The sequence below is a fragment of the Falco cherrug genome, chromosome 7 (assembly GCF_023634085.1).
Source record: "Falco cherrug isolate bFalChe1 chromosome 7, bFalChe1.pri, whole genome shotgun sequence".
In the NCBI taxonomy this organism is placed as follows: domain Eukaryota; kingdom Metazoa; phylum Chordata; class Aves; order Falconiformes; family Falconidae; genus Falco; species Falco cherrug.
In genome coordinates, this window is record NC_073703.1 from 62,959,870 (window position 1) to 62,974,053 (window position 14,184).

General features: G+C 53.5%; 2 protein-coding genes across 12 annotated transcripts; one reads left to right on the top strand and one right to left on the bottom strand.

Annotated features, from left to right (window-relative positions):
- Nucleotides 1-402: 402 nt before the first annotated feature.
- Nucleotides 403-5,785, bottom strand: FOXA1 (forkhead box A1). The gene is made up of 2 exons (XM_005444189.4): nucleotides 5,452-5,785; nucleotides 403-3,031 (listed from the first exon to the last, which is right to left on the bottom strand). The coding sequence occupies exons 1-2, from the start codon at nucleotides 5,521-5,523 to the stop codon at nucleotides 1,769-1,771; spliced, it is 1,335 nt and encodes a 444-aa protein (XP_005444246.1). The 5' UTR covers nucleotides 5,524-5,785; the 3' UTR covers nucleotides 403-1,768.
- Nucleotides 5,786-6,010: 225 nt separating this feature from the next.
- On the top strand, nucleotides 6,011-13,819 carry LOC114017271 (uncharacterized). 11 transcript variants are annotated; one of them, XM_055716348.1, is made up of 6 exons: nucleotides 6,011-6,264; nucleotides 6,465-6,580; nucleotides 7,430-9,220; nucleotides 9,374-9,791; nucleotides 10,089-10,213; nucleotides 10,797-13,819. In XM_055716348.1, the coding sequence occupies exon 3, from the start codon at nucleotides 7,571-7,573 to the stop codon at nucleotides 8,558-8,560; it is 990 nt and encodes a 329-aa protein (XP_055572323.1). In that variant the 5' UTR covers nucleotides 6,011-6,264; nucleotides 6,465-6,580; nucleotides 7,430-7,570; the 3' UTR covers nucleotides 8,561-9,220; nucleotides 9,374-9,791; nucleotides 10,089-10,213; nucleotides 10,797-13,819. The 11 variants fall into 11 exon arrangements, 10 of the variants coding, with proteins under 10 accessions (XP_055572323.1, XP_055572327.1, XP_055572328.1 ...); XM_055716352.1 differs by lacking the exon at nucleotides 6,011-6,264 and having other exon boundaries at nucleotides 6,271-6,580; nucleotides 10,797-12,489; nucleotides 13,088-13,819; XM_055716353.1 differs by lacking the exon at nucleotides 6,011-6,264 and having other exon boundaries at nucleotides 6,271-6,580; nucleotides 10,797-11,033; nucleotides 13,088-13,819.
- The last annotated feature ends 365 nt before the right edge of the window (nucleotides 13,820-14,184 follow it).

A 14,184-nucleotide genomic window follows, 5' to 3' on the forward strand; every position in this document is an offset into this window, starting at 1 on the left:
GGCCCGGGGCGAGGTGGAGCAGCGCTGGGGATGCTCCCCTCGGGCATCGCCCCGTCCGGCGGGGAAACGCCGGGTCTGGTTGTCGCTGCCACGGCAGCAAAGAGCGCAGGACATTTATACAGCCTCGGCTGGCTTTTTCCCCTCCCTCCCTCAACCTTCCCCGGCACGGTGAATTATTATTAAAAAATAAATAAATAAAAAAAAAAGACACCGCGACATACACCGCCGCACACGCCGGTGGCATCGCAGTGCCCCGCAAACGCCCTGCGGGTGCGTCCCCTTCCTCCCCTGCGCAAGGCCGGGCCGCGCAAATCGATCTTCGCATCCCCGCTTCGGTGCTGCTGTTGTTTTCCTGGCACATGGCTCCGTCCTCCTAACCCGCCCCAGAAATTTTGAAAGAAAATAGCAGAAGTCTTTCATCGTTAACATTTGATTTATTTAAAGTCCTTAACTGCAAATGATCAAAAACATACTTCACGCATTAAATTCTGTTATCGTTTTAAATCAAAATATGTTTTTTCAATTACAATCACATTTATAAAATTAACAAAATTTCTTAAATTCACGTGTAATTCTTTTTTTACTGTCATTTAAAGCAATTTCCAGCTGTAAAGAAAGAAAAAAAATATAAACCATGCAATAAATTAAGAACATTGAGACCGCGAACAGGAATAATAATAAAACCCGTCTGGCTATGCTAACACCGTGTAAAACTGTGGAAAGTGCATTAACACTGGATGAAACAAGCTAACGATGGCGATAATTAAACGGCCACAAAAGAAAACCCCAAAACGTATTAAACAAGTTGTAAAAGGGGAGGAGAGGGAAAGCTCTCCTCTTTTCCTTGCGTCGGTGTAATAGTCAACGTTTCCTGGGGGAGGGGGAAAATAACCTTGTTATAGATACACAGTTCTAGCTGGTACACCATGAAGACACTTAAATTAAATAAGCATGTCATCCACATGTTGATGAGAGTTCCTGATGAACGAGAATCTTCAGTAACAGATGGGAAGAAAAAAAAAAATCCAACTGGCTGTGACCTCTTGTAACTTTATATTACACCCCAAGACAGGTAACAGCTGGGGGGGGGGGGGGGGGAAAGGGTCGCATTCTGCACTCCAAAGCTCCAGCTGGTCCCCTCGGGAGTGCAGGATCCGGCCCGCAGCATCCGGGTGTATGCGGGTTGTACTAGCCGAAGGTTTATTTTGCAAGTATCAAAAGGATGATCCGAGAAAGTAAATAGTCCTCTTGTTGCTTAGAGATTCTCTTAGTGTTTTGCTACTTCACAGCAGTATTGTCCTTCAAAGCCTTTTTAATTAAAAAAAGTCTTAAATGTCTACTCGCTTCTTCATCTCCGTATTGTTAAAGTATTGCCACATACCTGTAAACTTACATGAGATTATAGAGCACAGAAGGGGGGCAGACGAGGGGGCGGAAAGCACAAACAAGTAGTTTACAAGCTCAACAATTTTTTCTTCTTTTTAATAACACCCTGCAAAGACTGAGGGGGGATCTCCGGGGAGAGGGGCTGGGCGGCGGGGGCGGCGGGGGGGGTATGTACAAGCGGGACGCGGCCGGCTTTGCAGGAGGTCGTGGTGCATCAGAACAACACACAGCGCCTTGCGAGACAATTAAAAAGTAACAGTCCTTGGCACGCGGCGTGCGGGAACACCTCGGGTTGTCGCGGGGAGAGGGAAAAAAGGAGGAAAAAGCCGCGGGGGGGGGGGGGGGCGAGAGGGTCTCGCCCCCTGCGGTGGGGGACGCAGAGCTAGGAGGTGTTTAGCACGGGTCTGGAATACACACCTTGATAGTAGGAGGGCTCTAGGGCCGAGGGCTCGATGCTGCTCCGGCCCGCCATGGAGGCGCTGCCCAGGGGCAGCCCGCCGGGGATGCTGGCCCCGTAGGAGGAATATTGCAGCGCCTGCTCATAGGCTTTGAAGTCCAGCTTGTGCTGCTGCTCGGAGGAGGACATGAGGTTGTTGATGGAAAAGGGGTGGTTGAAGGAGTAGTGGGGGTCGCCCTTGAGGTGGAGCTGGGGTTCGTGGGCTAAGGAGTGAGGGGGGTGTGGGACGGAGGCCAAGGCGGGGACGGAGCTGATGGTGGAGGAGGCGGCCGAGGCCGAGGTCTTTAGCTCCGTGCTCGATCCGTTGTGGTCCATAGACTGGGGGCTGGTGGACGGGTTGGAGCTGGAGAGGGAGGTGGCGGTGTCCAGCTGCGTGGGTTTATTGTGGCCTCTGTGCAGGGGAGAGTTGGAGCTGGAACTGGAGGCCCCGGCCTGATCTTTCCTACCCTCCTGAGGGGCTTTGCTGTTCGCTGGCTTCTCACACTTGAAGCGCTTTTGCCGGCGGAGGTAGCAGCCATTTTCAAACATGTTGCCGGAGTCAGGGTGCAGGGTCCAGTAGGAGCCCTTGCCAGGCTTGTCGGGGGAGCGGGCCACCTTGACGAAGCAGTCGTTGAAAGAAAGTGAGTGGCGGATGCTGTTCTGCCAGCGCTGCTGGTTCTGTCGGTAGTAGGGGAACAGGTCCATGATCCACTGGTAGATCTCACTCAGCGTCAGCATCTTGCTGGGTGCCTGCTGGATGGCCATGGTGATGAGGGAGATGTAGGAGTAGGGTGGCTTGGCGTGGGGGTAGCTCCGCTTGAAGGTCTTGGCATCCCGTGTCCTGCCGAGGTTGGACTGGGTGTAGGCCATGGGGCTCATGCAGGGGTTCATGCTGCCATAGGGGCTCAGCCCGTTCATGGGGGCCGGCTGGGCAGACATGGCGTTGATGCCACCGGGGCTCAGTGCCGTGCCCATGGCGGCCACACCGGCTGGCATGCCGTTCACCGGCCCCGCTGAGCCCGCTGGCATGCCGGCCACAGCGCCGGGGCTCAGCCCGGCCCCCAGCCCCGTGTTGGCGTAGGACATGTTGAAGGAGCTGGAGGTCATGTTGCCGCTCGTCGTCATGGTGTTCATGGTCATGTAGGTGTTCATGGTATTCATGGAGCCCAGCCCCGAGTTCATGTTGCTCACGGGCACCGAGGAATAGGCCTAGGGCAGTGAGACGGAGAGAGGGGGTTAGGGGGGAGAGAGGGGCGGGCAGGACCCCGGCGGGGCCGGATCCGCCCGTCCTGTCCTTCCTGCCCGTCCTGCCCGCCTTGCCCAGCGAGCCGCGCCACGTCCCGCCGCGGGACGCCGTCCCCTTCCCCGGCACCCGAGAGAGCGCTTTCCGAAAGCCGCACGGCAAGGCCGCTGGCGCGATGAAAAGGCCCAATTCGCATTTATATGTGTTTATAAACACGTTTATAGACTGGGCTGGGGGTTGTGCTCGGTCCTGACGCTCTCCCGTTCCACCGGCGCGCCGGCATCACCGGGGCGCACGGACCGACGGCCTTCCCGGAGCAGCTCCGCGCCCCCGCGGAACCGGGCTGCGGGCTTTATCTGCCACGGGAAGAGATTTTCTCCCGGAGTATTCCCGCGGTTTTGCCGATTTTGTGTCCCGTCTGGCCAGCTAAGTATTTAAACTAATCAGATTACTGAAATTTGCGGACGTACCCTGTCTGCATCAAGGAGAAATACAGCTGCCTGCACTTGCTGAGAATAATCTCACGCATCTCTCCCACCCTGCACTGATTTAAACTTCTGTTCTTACACGAGATGCGATAATGTCTTCTCGAGGGGGGGGGGGGGGGGGGGGAAATTAAAAAAAATAAATAGAAGCCAACAACTCATATCCACGCATTTTATCTGTGGAAAGCTTCCCCCTTGTCTACATTTTCTATCAAGTCAGTTTTAAAATGAAAGTAAAAAATAAAAACTTTCCTAAAGTACGAAAAGCCTGAACTTTCCCTGCCTGAGATTTTCTACAACTGGCAGACGTGCAAAAATTGTAGCAACCTACCACATAACACAACTCTTAAAAAAGGCAGAGCCGAAGAGCCTGCAATTGCTCTTTCCATACGGCGTCTGATTTAACAGGAGGGAGAAAGACGTTCTCAGTTTAACTGAACAAGGGCAATACGGCTAAGAAAAGGAGGTTTAAGCTGCGGTTAAATGTATAAAATTTATTACCGTTCACTACAAATTCCACGAGCTTATAAACGCGCTTTTAATTTAGAGGATCACATTAGGTATTTGAGGTGGTAGAACGTGGAAGGGTTTCCCACCTTGCATCTGTGCAGTGATTCAAATTAAATAGCACGGGAGGAGAAAAGATTGAGCCTAGAAAACAGCAGAAGCGAAGATCGCTTAACTTTATGTTTGTGGACAATGTGTGTGGCGAGGATAAACGAGCCTGGAAACGGCACGTAATTAGGATGACCCTTATTTGCCCTTAGCCGACTTTCCCCTGTTAGTAAGATGCCAGCCAGGGTGACACGTATCTGCCCGTGCCCGCGCGGCGCCGTGGGCGCTGTGTGCCAGCTCCGGGGCGCAGGGACGAGGCGTGGGGACGGCGAGGCCGTGTGTCCGGGTGTGCTGATGCAATGCCCGGGTGCGCACACCTAGGTGCCTGCCTCGTCACCACACTTCCTTAAAACGGCTCCTTTCCTGGCGGGAAGCCGAGGGGCTGCTGGCCGCTGGCTTCCCGCGGGGACCCCCCGCTGCAAGAGCCGCAGAGGCACATTGCGGACCTCGGCCCCCGCAGGGCCGAGCGGGGCGGGCTCCGGGCACCGCCGTGGCCCTCAGCTCTGCCGCGGCTTTTGGCGCTCGGGCTGGTTCTCCCTCTTCCTTTGAGCCGTGCGGCCAAAGAGGCGCGGGGGTGGGAAGCGCCCCCCCGGGGTGCCGCGGGCCGGGGCGGCGGGGCCGGGTGCGGGCCCCCCTCCCGGTCTGGCTCTCGGGGCCGCTCCCGGCAGCGCCGCCAGCCGGCCCCGGCAAGCAGCGCACTCCGCAGGCAGCCGGTCTTGCAAAGTAGGAACAAACGGCTGTGTCCGTCCCCCCCCCACCGCGCTCCTTTCTTTTTGCCCGGCTTTAAACAGGTGAGGCCCCCGGCGACGGCGCGCAGAGGCCGGCGGCCCCGCCGAGGCGCCCGGGGAAGGCGCTGCCCCCCGGCTGCCTCCCTCTGCCATCCGCCGGGAGGGAGCCGGGGCTGGCAGTGCGGCGAGCCCTCTGCCCCCCGCCAAGAGTTTACGGGGTGCTTTTGTGAGCGCCGCGGGCGGAGGTTGCGCCTTTTAGACGAGATCGAGGGCTGCCCCCAGCCCCCCGGCCCCCCCAGCCGGCCCGCAGCCGCCCCGGGTCTCCCTCAAACGCCTCCCGGGGCTCTCGGAAGCCGTGTTTTCCTCGGGGAAGCCTGGCCAGCTTCGGCGCCGGAGGGAGGGGGGAAGGCACGTTTGCGCTGGCAGGATCTGGAGCGCAAACCGATTCCTCCGATTGCTGCCCCCTCCGGACCCCCAGCCCCCCCCAGTCCCCGTCCCCCGTCCCCCCCCCCCTTTGCAGAGGGGCAGCAGCAGAGCCAGACTCTGGGATTTACTCACCTCCTGAGTATCGGCGTAGTAGCTGTTCCAGTCGCTGGTTTCATGCCCTTCCATTTTCACAGTCCCTAACATTATGGAGCCAACCTGCCCGGTGTAACCATCCAGCCCTCTTGCAAGCGAGCGACGGGCAGTAGGAAAAGACCCCGAAAGCCCGACCTAGCAGGAAGCCAGCGCTCAGGAGGGGTGGGGGGTGCCGAATTCTCCTCTATAACCAGCCAAAAAGGAGGCAGGGAGCGGTGTGGGGCGAGACAGTTGAGAAAGTGAGGAAGTGCCGGCTGGGATGTGAGTGGAGTTGAGCTGATGTGGATCTTACGTCGCAGAAGTACCCACCTCCTCCTCCTCCTCTCCCCATTTGTCCGCCGCACAAAGGCGTTCGCACCTACAAAGCCGGAGATGCACCTGCAAACAAGGCAGTTCCCCTCGCCTGCAACTCCCCCGGGGCGGCACTTTATTTGCAAAGCGGCGTAATTGGTTTAAGCTTGTGGGGAAAGAAGGAGAGACAGAGGTGGGAGAGGGGGAGAGAGTAGGAAAAGGGGGGGGGGGGGGGCGCACCCTTTCAGATGGACAGGACAAATACTAGGAGGGATCGGTGGAAATGAAATGAGGTAGATAAGGGAAGGGCAGCCCCCTCTGTTTGAAGAGAATGCAAAAGGCCATCCAGCCTTAAACCCCTGAGATTAGGGGCAATATTTACTAAAGTCCAGTAGATGCTCACTTTAACTTGATGGTCGGGACGTGCTCCAAAGTCTCGAGCCCTACAGCCCACAGGCTCCCCCCCCTCCAGCCTCTCACTTCAAAGCCGGTACCGTGCAGGTACCTCCCGCGGCGCCCCCCGCTCCCAGCGCCCACGGGCCGGGGCACCGGGCTCGGCGCTGCGGGCAGGAGGGCTCGGCTCCGCGCTCCCCAGCGCCCCCCGACACCCCCCCCCTCGCCCCGGGTTAAGCCTAGCCCTTCAAACCGGGCTGCCGTCCTGTGTGGAGGGTGATGATGGCACCTTTTTTCTGGTGCCTTAGGTTTAGAAACCGTGTGAGTCACCGCGCTGAGACATAACACTACAGGCACCCAATAAATGCGGACAGAGGTTTGAATGCGGATCCACCGATATTAACCTCCGCTTGGCAAACATCAGGTGAGTCACTGGAACCATTTTATATCTTTACTGTGGACAGCCTCCAGCCCAGAAGGCTCCTTTGGAAGCCTTCTTTGGTACCAGGCACCCAGGAGCAGAAATAATAAGTAGCGGGTATCTCATTGCCAACTTCTTGCTCTTTAACCTCATTTCTTGCAAAGAACAGGGGAGGAGGAATCTAGACAGGTTGGTGAAAGGTAAAAAGGGGCAATACCGAGAAAACAAACTGACATTGGACAATGCTTTTTATTATTATGGAGGGAATCTGTCAGTCTCTGCAGACGGATCGAACATCTTCTGTTTCTGCTCCTGCCCTGTCCGGCTCTTCGAGCTTGTGTCAAGACCACAGACTTTTCTTGGGTTTCTCTTTCCTATTCTTTATGAATTTGTTCATACCTAGCTGCTAGAACTTCTATCATCTGATAGTAATAATAAAAACCCCTACAACCAAAAAAACCCGCTCACCCACCAACACCCAAAACCCCCAAACCGAAATAACTTTGCGGACAATGGGAATTTGAAGGGGAAATAAAGTTTCCTGGGATTTTGAAAAAGGCTTGCGTATCAAACAACAGAAACTAAAATACACATCTGGGTCTGAATTTCTGCCTGGCACGTTTATCGCCCAGCTGCTTCCACAGTGATTTGTCCTCGAGTGATCTGCGAAAACGTCACCCTCACAAACACGATTTTAAAGTTTCTTATACAGAGACCCAGGATCCAAATGACGAGATATAGCATATCTCTGCTTCGACAAATATGTTTTAACTTGTCCTCTAAATGCGTTTTCTGTTACCCCTTTCTTTGTTCTTTCCCTCCTCGTCCTTCTTTCTTTAAATCTGGCAACAGAATTAAGTCAAATCCTCGAAACAAACAAAACTCTAGAATCAGCAGACGAGAACAAGGGATGAAAAATGTGTCTTGGAGGAAATAAAATAGATAAAAGCACTGGATTAAACCTTTGCTTTCTCAAATGGTCAAACTACACCCATGGAAATTGGAACAAAACTCAGTGGAAAATATAAGAGGTATCAAAATTGCGGTCCTCGTGTATGCACCTTCCCTCTTTTCCTGATGGAAGCGATCTATACGTCTGAAAATAGAGACCCCTGGGAGGTGGCTCGTTCATTTCCGTCCTTGAGGTCTGTGGGGGTCAGACCCCCTCAGCAGTGCAGCCCGTGCGGCGCGGCTGGGGGGGGGCGCGGCGGTCCCGGCGACCCCGCTGGCGGCACCTCCCGGCCTGGTGACCTCGGGGAGGTGCTGTCCGCTTCCCGGAGCCCAGCCCCGCGGGAGCAACACCCGCCGGGGCGCTGGGCAGCCCACGGAGGGCTCCCTCCCTACCTGGAAAAAAGAGCAGGCACGAAGCCGGCCACGCTCCTCGGATGTTGCTACAAACCGCGGAGGCGTTTCGCCGGGCGGAGCAGATGTGGCGCCCGGCAAAGCCGCTCTCGGCTCCGGCCGGCCCCTCGGGACCGTGCCGCGCCGTGCCGCGCCGTGCCGGGCGGGGAGGGGAGGCCGGGGTTGTGCAAAGTCGCAGCGCCTCCTGTTGTCCGGCTGCGGCTGCGGGCTCAGCCGCCTCTTCCTAGGATTGCTCCCCGAGGTGAGAGCACAGGCCGGCTCCTGTCTGTGGTCTTCTTGGAGAGCCTCTCGGCTCGGCGTGCAAACCAGCCAGCCCGAGGCAATCAGCCGCTGCTGGGAGTTCCCTCCGGCCCCGGCCGCTGTGTTGCAGCCCTGCTGGAGAAAAGCCTTCCTTGCGTGAAGAAGAGGGTCGTGACGGCTCTGCCCACGGCAACAGGAAAAAGAATGTATTTCGGTAGTTGCCCTTGCCCTGCACTTAGCTTATGCGAAACCCTGTGTGGGATGCTCCGACAGTCCAGCGCGATTTGTGCGCACCCTTCGCGGCAGGCTCAGCGGGGAGGGAAGGGCTCCCCTAGGATGGAGGACGCGTGCTGTAGCCAGGAGCTCCCCAGAGGCACTTAGCTGCTTCTGTGGGTTGTAGACTTCAGGACGGTAGCCCTGGCCCGATTTACAAAGAGCCTTTCCCCCTTTCCTCAGCTCTGGTCAGAGTACCACCAGTTTCTGATCAGGCTGTACACTGGTGGGATTTTTTTTGTGTGTGTGTGGGGTTTTTGTTGTTTTTTTCCCCCTCTTTTTTTTTTTTTTTTTTTTTTCCCTCCAGTGGGAGCTGTTTGTGCAGTTTGGAGAAAAGCGCAGCCTGAGATGAACTGCATTTTCTCCGCCTAAACGGGAGCAGGGTCTCAGCTCCTGGCTCCACTGGTGCGCGCTGCCAAGGAGAGAAACATAATAACTGACCAAAAAGAAAAAAAAAAAAGTACGTGCGTGTGGTCTGTGTGTGTGTGGAGCGGGAGGAGGGCGTCCCCGAGAGCCCGTGTTACCAGCGGTGGCAGTGAGAGCTGCCCCCCGCAAAGACCGCTCGGCAAGCGGCCGCGTTTTGGGCAGCGCATGCCTGCGGGTCCCGGCCGTCAGGCCGGGCCGAGGGGCCTCACCCGTGGGAAGGGGCCTCCGGCAGCGTCGCGGAGACCGGAGCTGGCACCGGTACCGGCGCTGCCCAGGCGGGGACCCGCAGCGGCCCCGGGGGCTGGCCCCTTGCCCCGCGCCGCTCGGGAGCGCCTCCCGCAGGTACCGTCCCACGCGTGGGGCGGGCGGGCGGTGGGAGCGGCGGGGGCTTGAATGTTAACGGCGGAGCGCTGATGCAGGGCGCTCCAGCTTAAGGGCTACTTTTCCCCTGGCAGGGGCAGTTCCTGACGGCCGCCCCTTCGGTTTAACTTGCAGGGTCTCATTTGATTTTACCGAAACGCCATCGTCTCCTGGCCGGGGATCTCTTGGTAGTGCTTGTGCGGGGCAGATGTCTAGTCGGGAAGGAGCTGCAAGGTTATCTCCGCATCAGGATGCCTTCCCTGGTCCTCGCTGTGCAGCCACCTTTTCTTTTCCCCGGATCTGGCCCCCGCGGAGGGTCGCTGGTACCCGGCTTTCCGGGCGGGCTCAGCCCTGCGCAGCGGGTCGCCTCAAACGCCGAGTGGGACTCTTCAGCCGCTCCCACCCTCTCCTTGTCCTTACTCATCCACCCCTCCCGACGGTGGGAAATCCCTCTTCCCATCTGTTTCCAACCCGAAATCCTCCCCCACCCAAGCGGGTAAACAGGAATCGGGTGGGAACGTGCCGCTACCCAGAGCCGGGTCCTTTGGACGGGGTGGGGGCGCGGGCGGCCCTGGGGCGCCCCGGGGGCCGGGGTCGGGGACTGCCGGGAGGGCCCCTCGCTCCAGAGGGACCCCATCGAGACGGCGGCGGAGTCGGGGGGCTTGCTTCCCACTCTCACACGGGCAGGGCCGCCCCAGCTCTGTGCTCTTGCCGCTGAGCACTCACTGAGCAGAGCCGATGGGGTCCATCCCGGCCCGCCCGTGTCCCTCTGCCCGGAGCACCCCCAGGCCTCCGGCGTTCACCAGCCGGGGCGGTGCGGTAAGGTGGCGTCTGCCTTCCTCTCGCTCAGGAGCAGCGCCCGGGCAGGTGAGGGCACTCCGGGGGGCCAGCACTTGCTAGGAGCCTCTGCTGCGTGAACGGTCCTTATCGTCGATCAGGACGACCGATGGACCCCCTTTCCCCGACCGACCTGAGGTAGGAGGGGGACACCCCCTTTTCTTTCCGCACCCAGGACCCGCGGTCTGGATCCCCCTGGGCGGAGCAGACGTGGCCTCCCGCTGCCCCGTCCCCGGCAGGGAGGGCCGGGGGGGCGCACCTCTCACCCGCCGGCTCTGCCGCCCGCTTCTCGGCCACGGGTTTTCCGCACTTCCAGCCGCCGCCGCGGGGCGCGGAGGCCTCCGGAGCGGCCGGGACCCCGGGCGGGGCCGCCCCGCTGCCGGCGGGAGCGCGGCGCACGGTCGCCCCCCCGGAGGCCGGGTCCTGCCGGGGCCACCGGGCTCTCGGGGTCACACTCAGGGTGTGCCGTTCGTGGGCTCTGTGCCAGGCCCCGCAGGCGTCCTGGGACTCGTTGCAGTAGCCACTTGCCGTTGCCGGATTCTATTTTGTTTTGTTTAGTTTTATTATTTCATTTTCTTCCTTTTAAATTTTTTTATTTATTCATTTATTCATTCATTTATTCATTTATTCATTCATTTATTCATCTATCTATCTATCTATCTATCTATCTACCTATTTATTTATTTATTTCAGTGGAATTAATTGCATTTAATTTTTCCAGGCATCATTCGGAGTTGGCACCATCAGAGTTAAGCGACACTCCTGACATAAAATATAATACCCCATCCGCCCGAAAATACTCATGTATCAGACCACTTAAAGGAGAAAGAAGCAGAAATAACAAAATGAAAAATTACGAATAAGTTAACACCCGATGGCTGCAGCTATGAGAGCAAGGAAGGCTCTGTGTTTTTCTGCTTACTTTTTTTTTTAGTGTAACAAAAGAGCTCCTAACTAGGTAAATCATGACCCACCGTATACAATCACTTTATTTTTGCTAATATGGTTAGCTGTGTGTATGCTGTTTGCAGAACCCCAGCTGGCAGGTTGCCCACACTGCAGTGTGTTATTGGGCAAGTGTGGTTTTACTTTATGTAAAAATAAATGCACTTCGTATTTCTCATTTTATTCAACAGCAGCCACGTAGGTATTTATTTCAAGTTTTGGATGTTTCATTTATGTTATGATTTACTGAAACATAAATGGATGTGCTTCTATTGTGTCATTTGATCAGTGTACCAATTCTTATCCAATTACTCAGTATCTTTTCAAAAGTTTGGTTTGGTTTGGTTTGGTTTAAAGGGTGTTTTGTTTTAAAGTAGCTGCAGTCCTGTGGCATGGAAGAAACAGTGTCAGGGGAGATGGGAATTCTGTTATTCACAGAGATAAACACATGTACATCAATGGCACTCACTTCATAGAATCTCAACCAAATTGTAAAAATAGTATTTCAGGACATATGCAGATTTTTGAGGTACACATATAAGGAAGGAAGAAAGAAAACTAAGACAGTGAATGCAGTTAATCTAAATAAACTTGCATAAGAAACAAAGCTTGGCAGGAGAGACACTTTTGCATGAATCCTAGAATTACTTCTTTGTTAAAGCTGCCCAAGTGACTTAATGGACTAAAGTCTGCCTTTTTTTCCCCCCAACAATATCCGCTGCTTGAACAAAAGCAATTTCCACTCTCCATGAGTCTTGCTTCTCCAAAACCTGCCGTGAGTTCTCTGTGAGAACATCTGTTTTATTGATGTAAACCAAACAGCACTGTACAAGAGATGGACAAGAGATGCAGAGCGGATCGACAATTTGTAACATTCACACCAATATAATAGTCCAGTTTTTCTGCCAACTGACCTTCCTATGCAGGAGGTGGGCTTGGTTTAGTACCTTGGATTCTAGGTGATGGAGAGCGGAGGAATGATACCCCTCCTTCACTGCATAGCACCATATTTTCAGATTGTTTGCTCCATTCTCCTTTACCTGCAAAGAATTATTAATTTCCCTGTCTCTGTCTCTACAGCAGTTTTACAGAAAAGCACTGGGAGAGACCAGTATCCATCATAAATGGTTTTCTTGGCTGGCTTCAGCTCTGAAGAATCAAATGTACAAAATCAAGGCTGGCTTATTTAAACTCTCCCCCAGGGAGCAGTTTCACAGCTTTACCCAACTTGCAGTTCCTAGTGCATAAATGAATTCAGGCACATATTCTTGCGCTGTATTAACAAGGACAGCGAGCAATTGCGGGATGTGTGGCAGCATGATCACACATATACAGAAATGCTTTGACCATTTACTCCATCTGGGGACATACATTAACCTGTGTGCAGCAAAAATGATGTTTGCCCTAGAAGAGGCTGCCCAGAGGCCCTATGTAACACATCCTGTAGTTTTACATTGAAATGCGAGAATGTGAGTATCAACTGGTAACATCCTACAATTGTAAGCAAGACCCATAAAATAGGATAGTCAACTAGTGTCTATGGGAAAGCAGAGGAAGGTCTGGATTTGGTAACATTTTAGGACTCCTCAGGGGCAGCAGCTGTTCAGTATTTTGGAGAGTGGTTGGTCCTCTCAGCAGCTGGCCTAAGCTTCTGCTGCTACTTCAAGCATTTCAAGGGTGAATCCCCCTGCTGAGCAGTTTTAAGGGAATGACATCAGGAAGGTCACTTAGCTCACCATGTGCCTTCCTTTCTGCCCTCATGTAGGCTCAGTTCCCTGTGCAGCTATTGGTGAGACAAGGAAAAATCAGATTTAATTAATTCTTCCTCCACCCCTCCCCAGCCAACAAGGCAGCTGCCAAAATATTTCTGCAGCGCATGTAGTTTCAGGTTTACTCCTTCTTAGGTAGTGACTTCAGGTGGGATTGACTGGGAGGGAATCCAACACCTGACCTTTCCTTCAGTTCCTCCTAAAGAGAGAGATCCTCTCATCCGTCCCAACAATTTTATAGCTCTTCAGGTGGCTTTCCTATTACCCATTGAACAAACTACCCTTTTCCTTTTTTCAGGATCGATATCTAGGAATATTTCCTTCACCGTCCATCCTCTGCCAGAAATCCTTTAAATCTTTCTTAACGTTACCCTTAGAAATAGCTGGAACTCCAGCCTCTGCAGACACCTTTCCTCACCCTTTGCAGGGCATTTCCCTTTGTTGAAGAAACTGATCAGATGTGAAGATTTTTCTTGGGATTAAATGGGATTTCTATGTCCCCCAACACTGAGTCTTCAGCTGTGAAACCTATGAGAACTACAAACACAGACATATATATCTACATCTATATATCCACAGTCAAGCTGTTGTCCTAAGAGAACAGAAGAGTTGGGCTGGAATAGCTGACTGGAAAATCTGCTGTATTAACTGAAAGACAATGGAGAGCAGAGATAATATGATCAAATTTTAAAACTAAAGCAAGTAAAGGGCTGAGCCCAGCAAAGACTTTGGCAGGTGTTTAGCTGTAATTTCTCTGTTTATTGCTTACAGCCTTCTTCAAAGCCAGGAGTGTCTCTGACCTTGTGCCTATAGTAAAGGCTATGTGTGATGGGTTTCTAGAAGTAACTCATGTAATTTCTCTTGGGCTATACAGTAAAATGGCACATATCTGGAAATATCACGGTCATGTCATACTAAAAAATAAATCTGGGATTCATGATCGCTCAAAATGATCAAATGACTTTCTCGTTGTAATGATTATCTTGTTATAAATATGGTTTTAAATAAAAGGGCTCCATCTTGTTGTCAATCTTTGATTTTTTTCTTTATTTTGAATTATAAAGGATATGCCATTATTTAAATAATGTGTTTCAATCAGGATAGGAAAAAAAAAGCCATGTCCAAAATCATAGGAGGAAGAAAAATTTTAACTATTTCTGCTGGCATAGTACTGGCAAATACAGATATCTTACAATCATAATGGAGATTAGTAGAGCTGGGTGTGCATATTTGTTATGGATCAAAGACAGGATATAGTGATTAGAAGAATGACAATGCTTTCAACACTCACAAAGGGATTGAATGTGTGATTTATAATACTAATTCCACAAAACCTTTCTATGGCTACTTACTGCACAAGGGATTCAATATGGATTGATCACTGAAAAAAAAAAG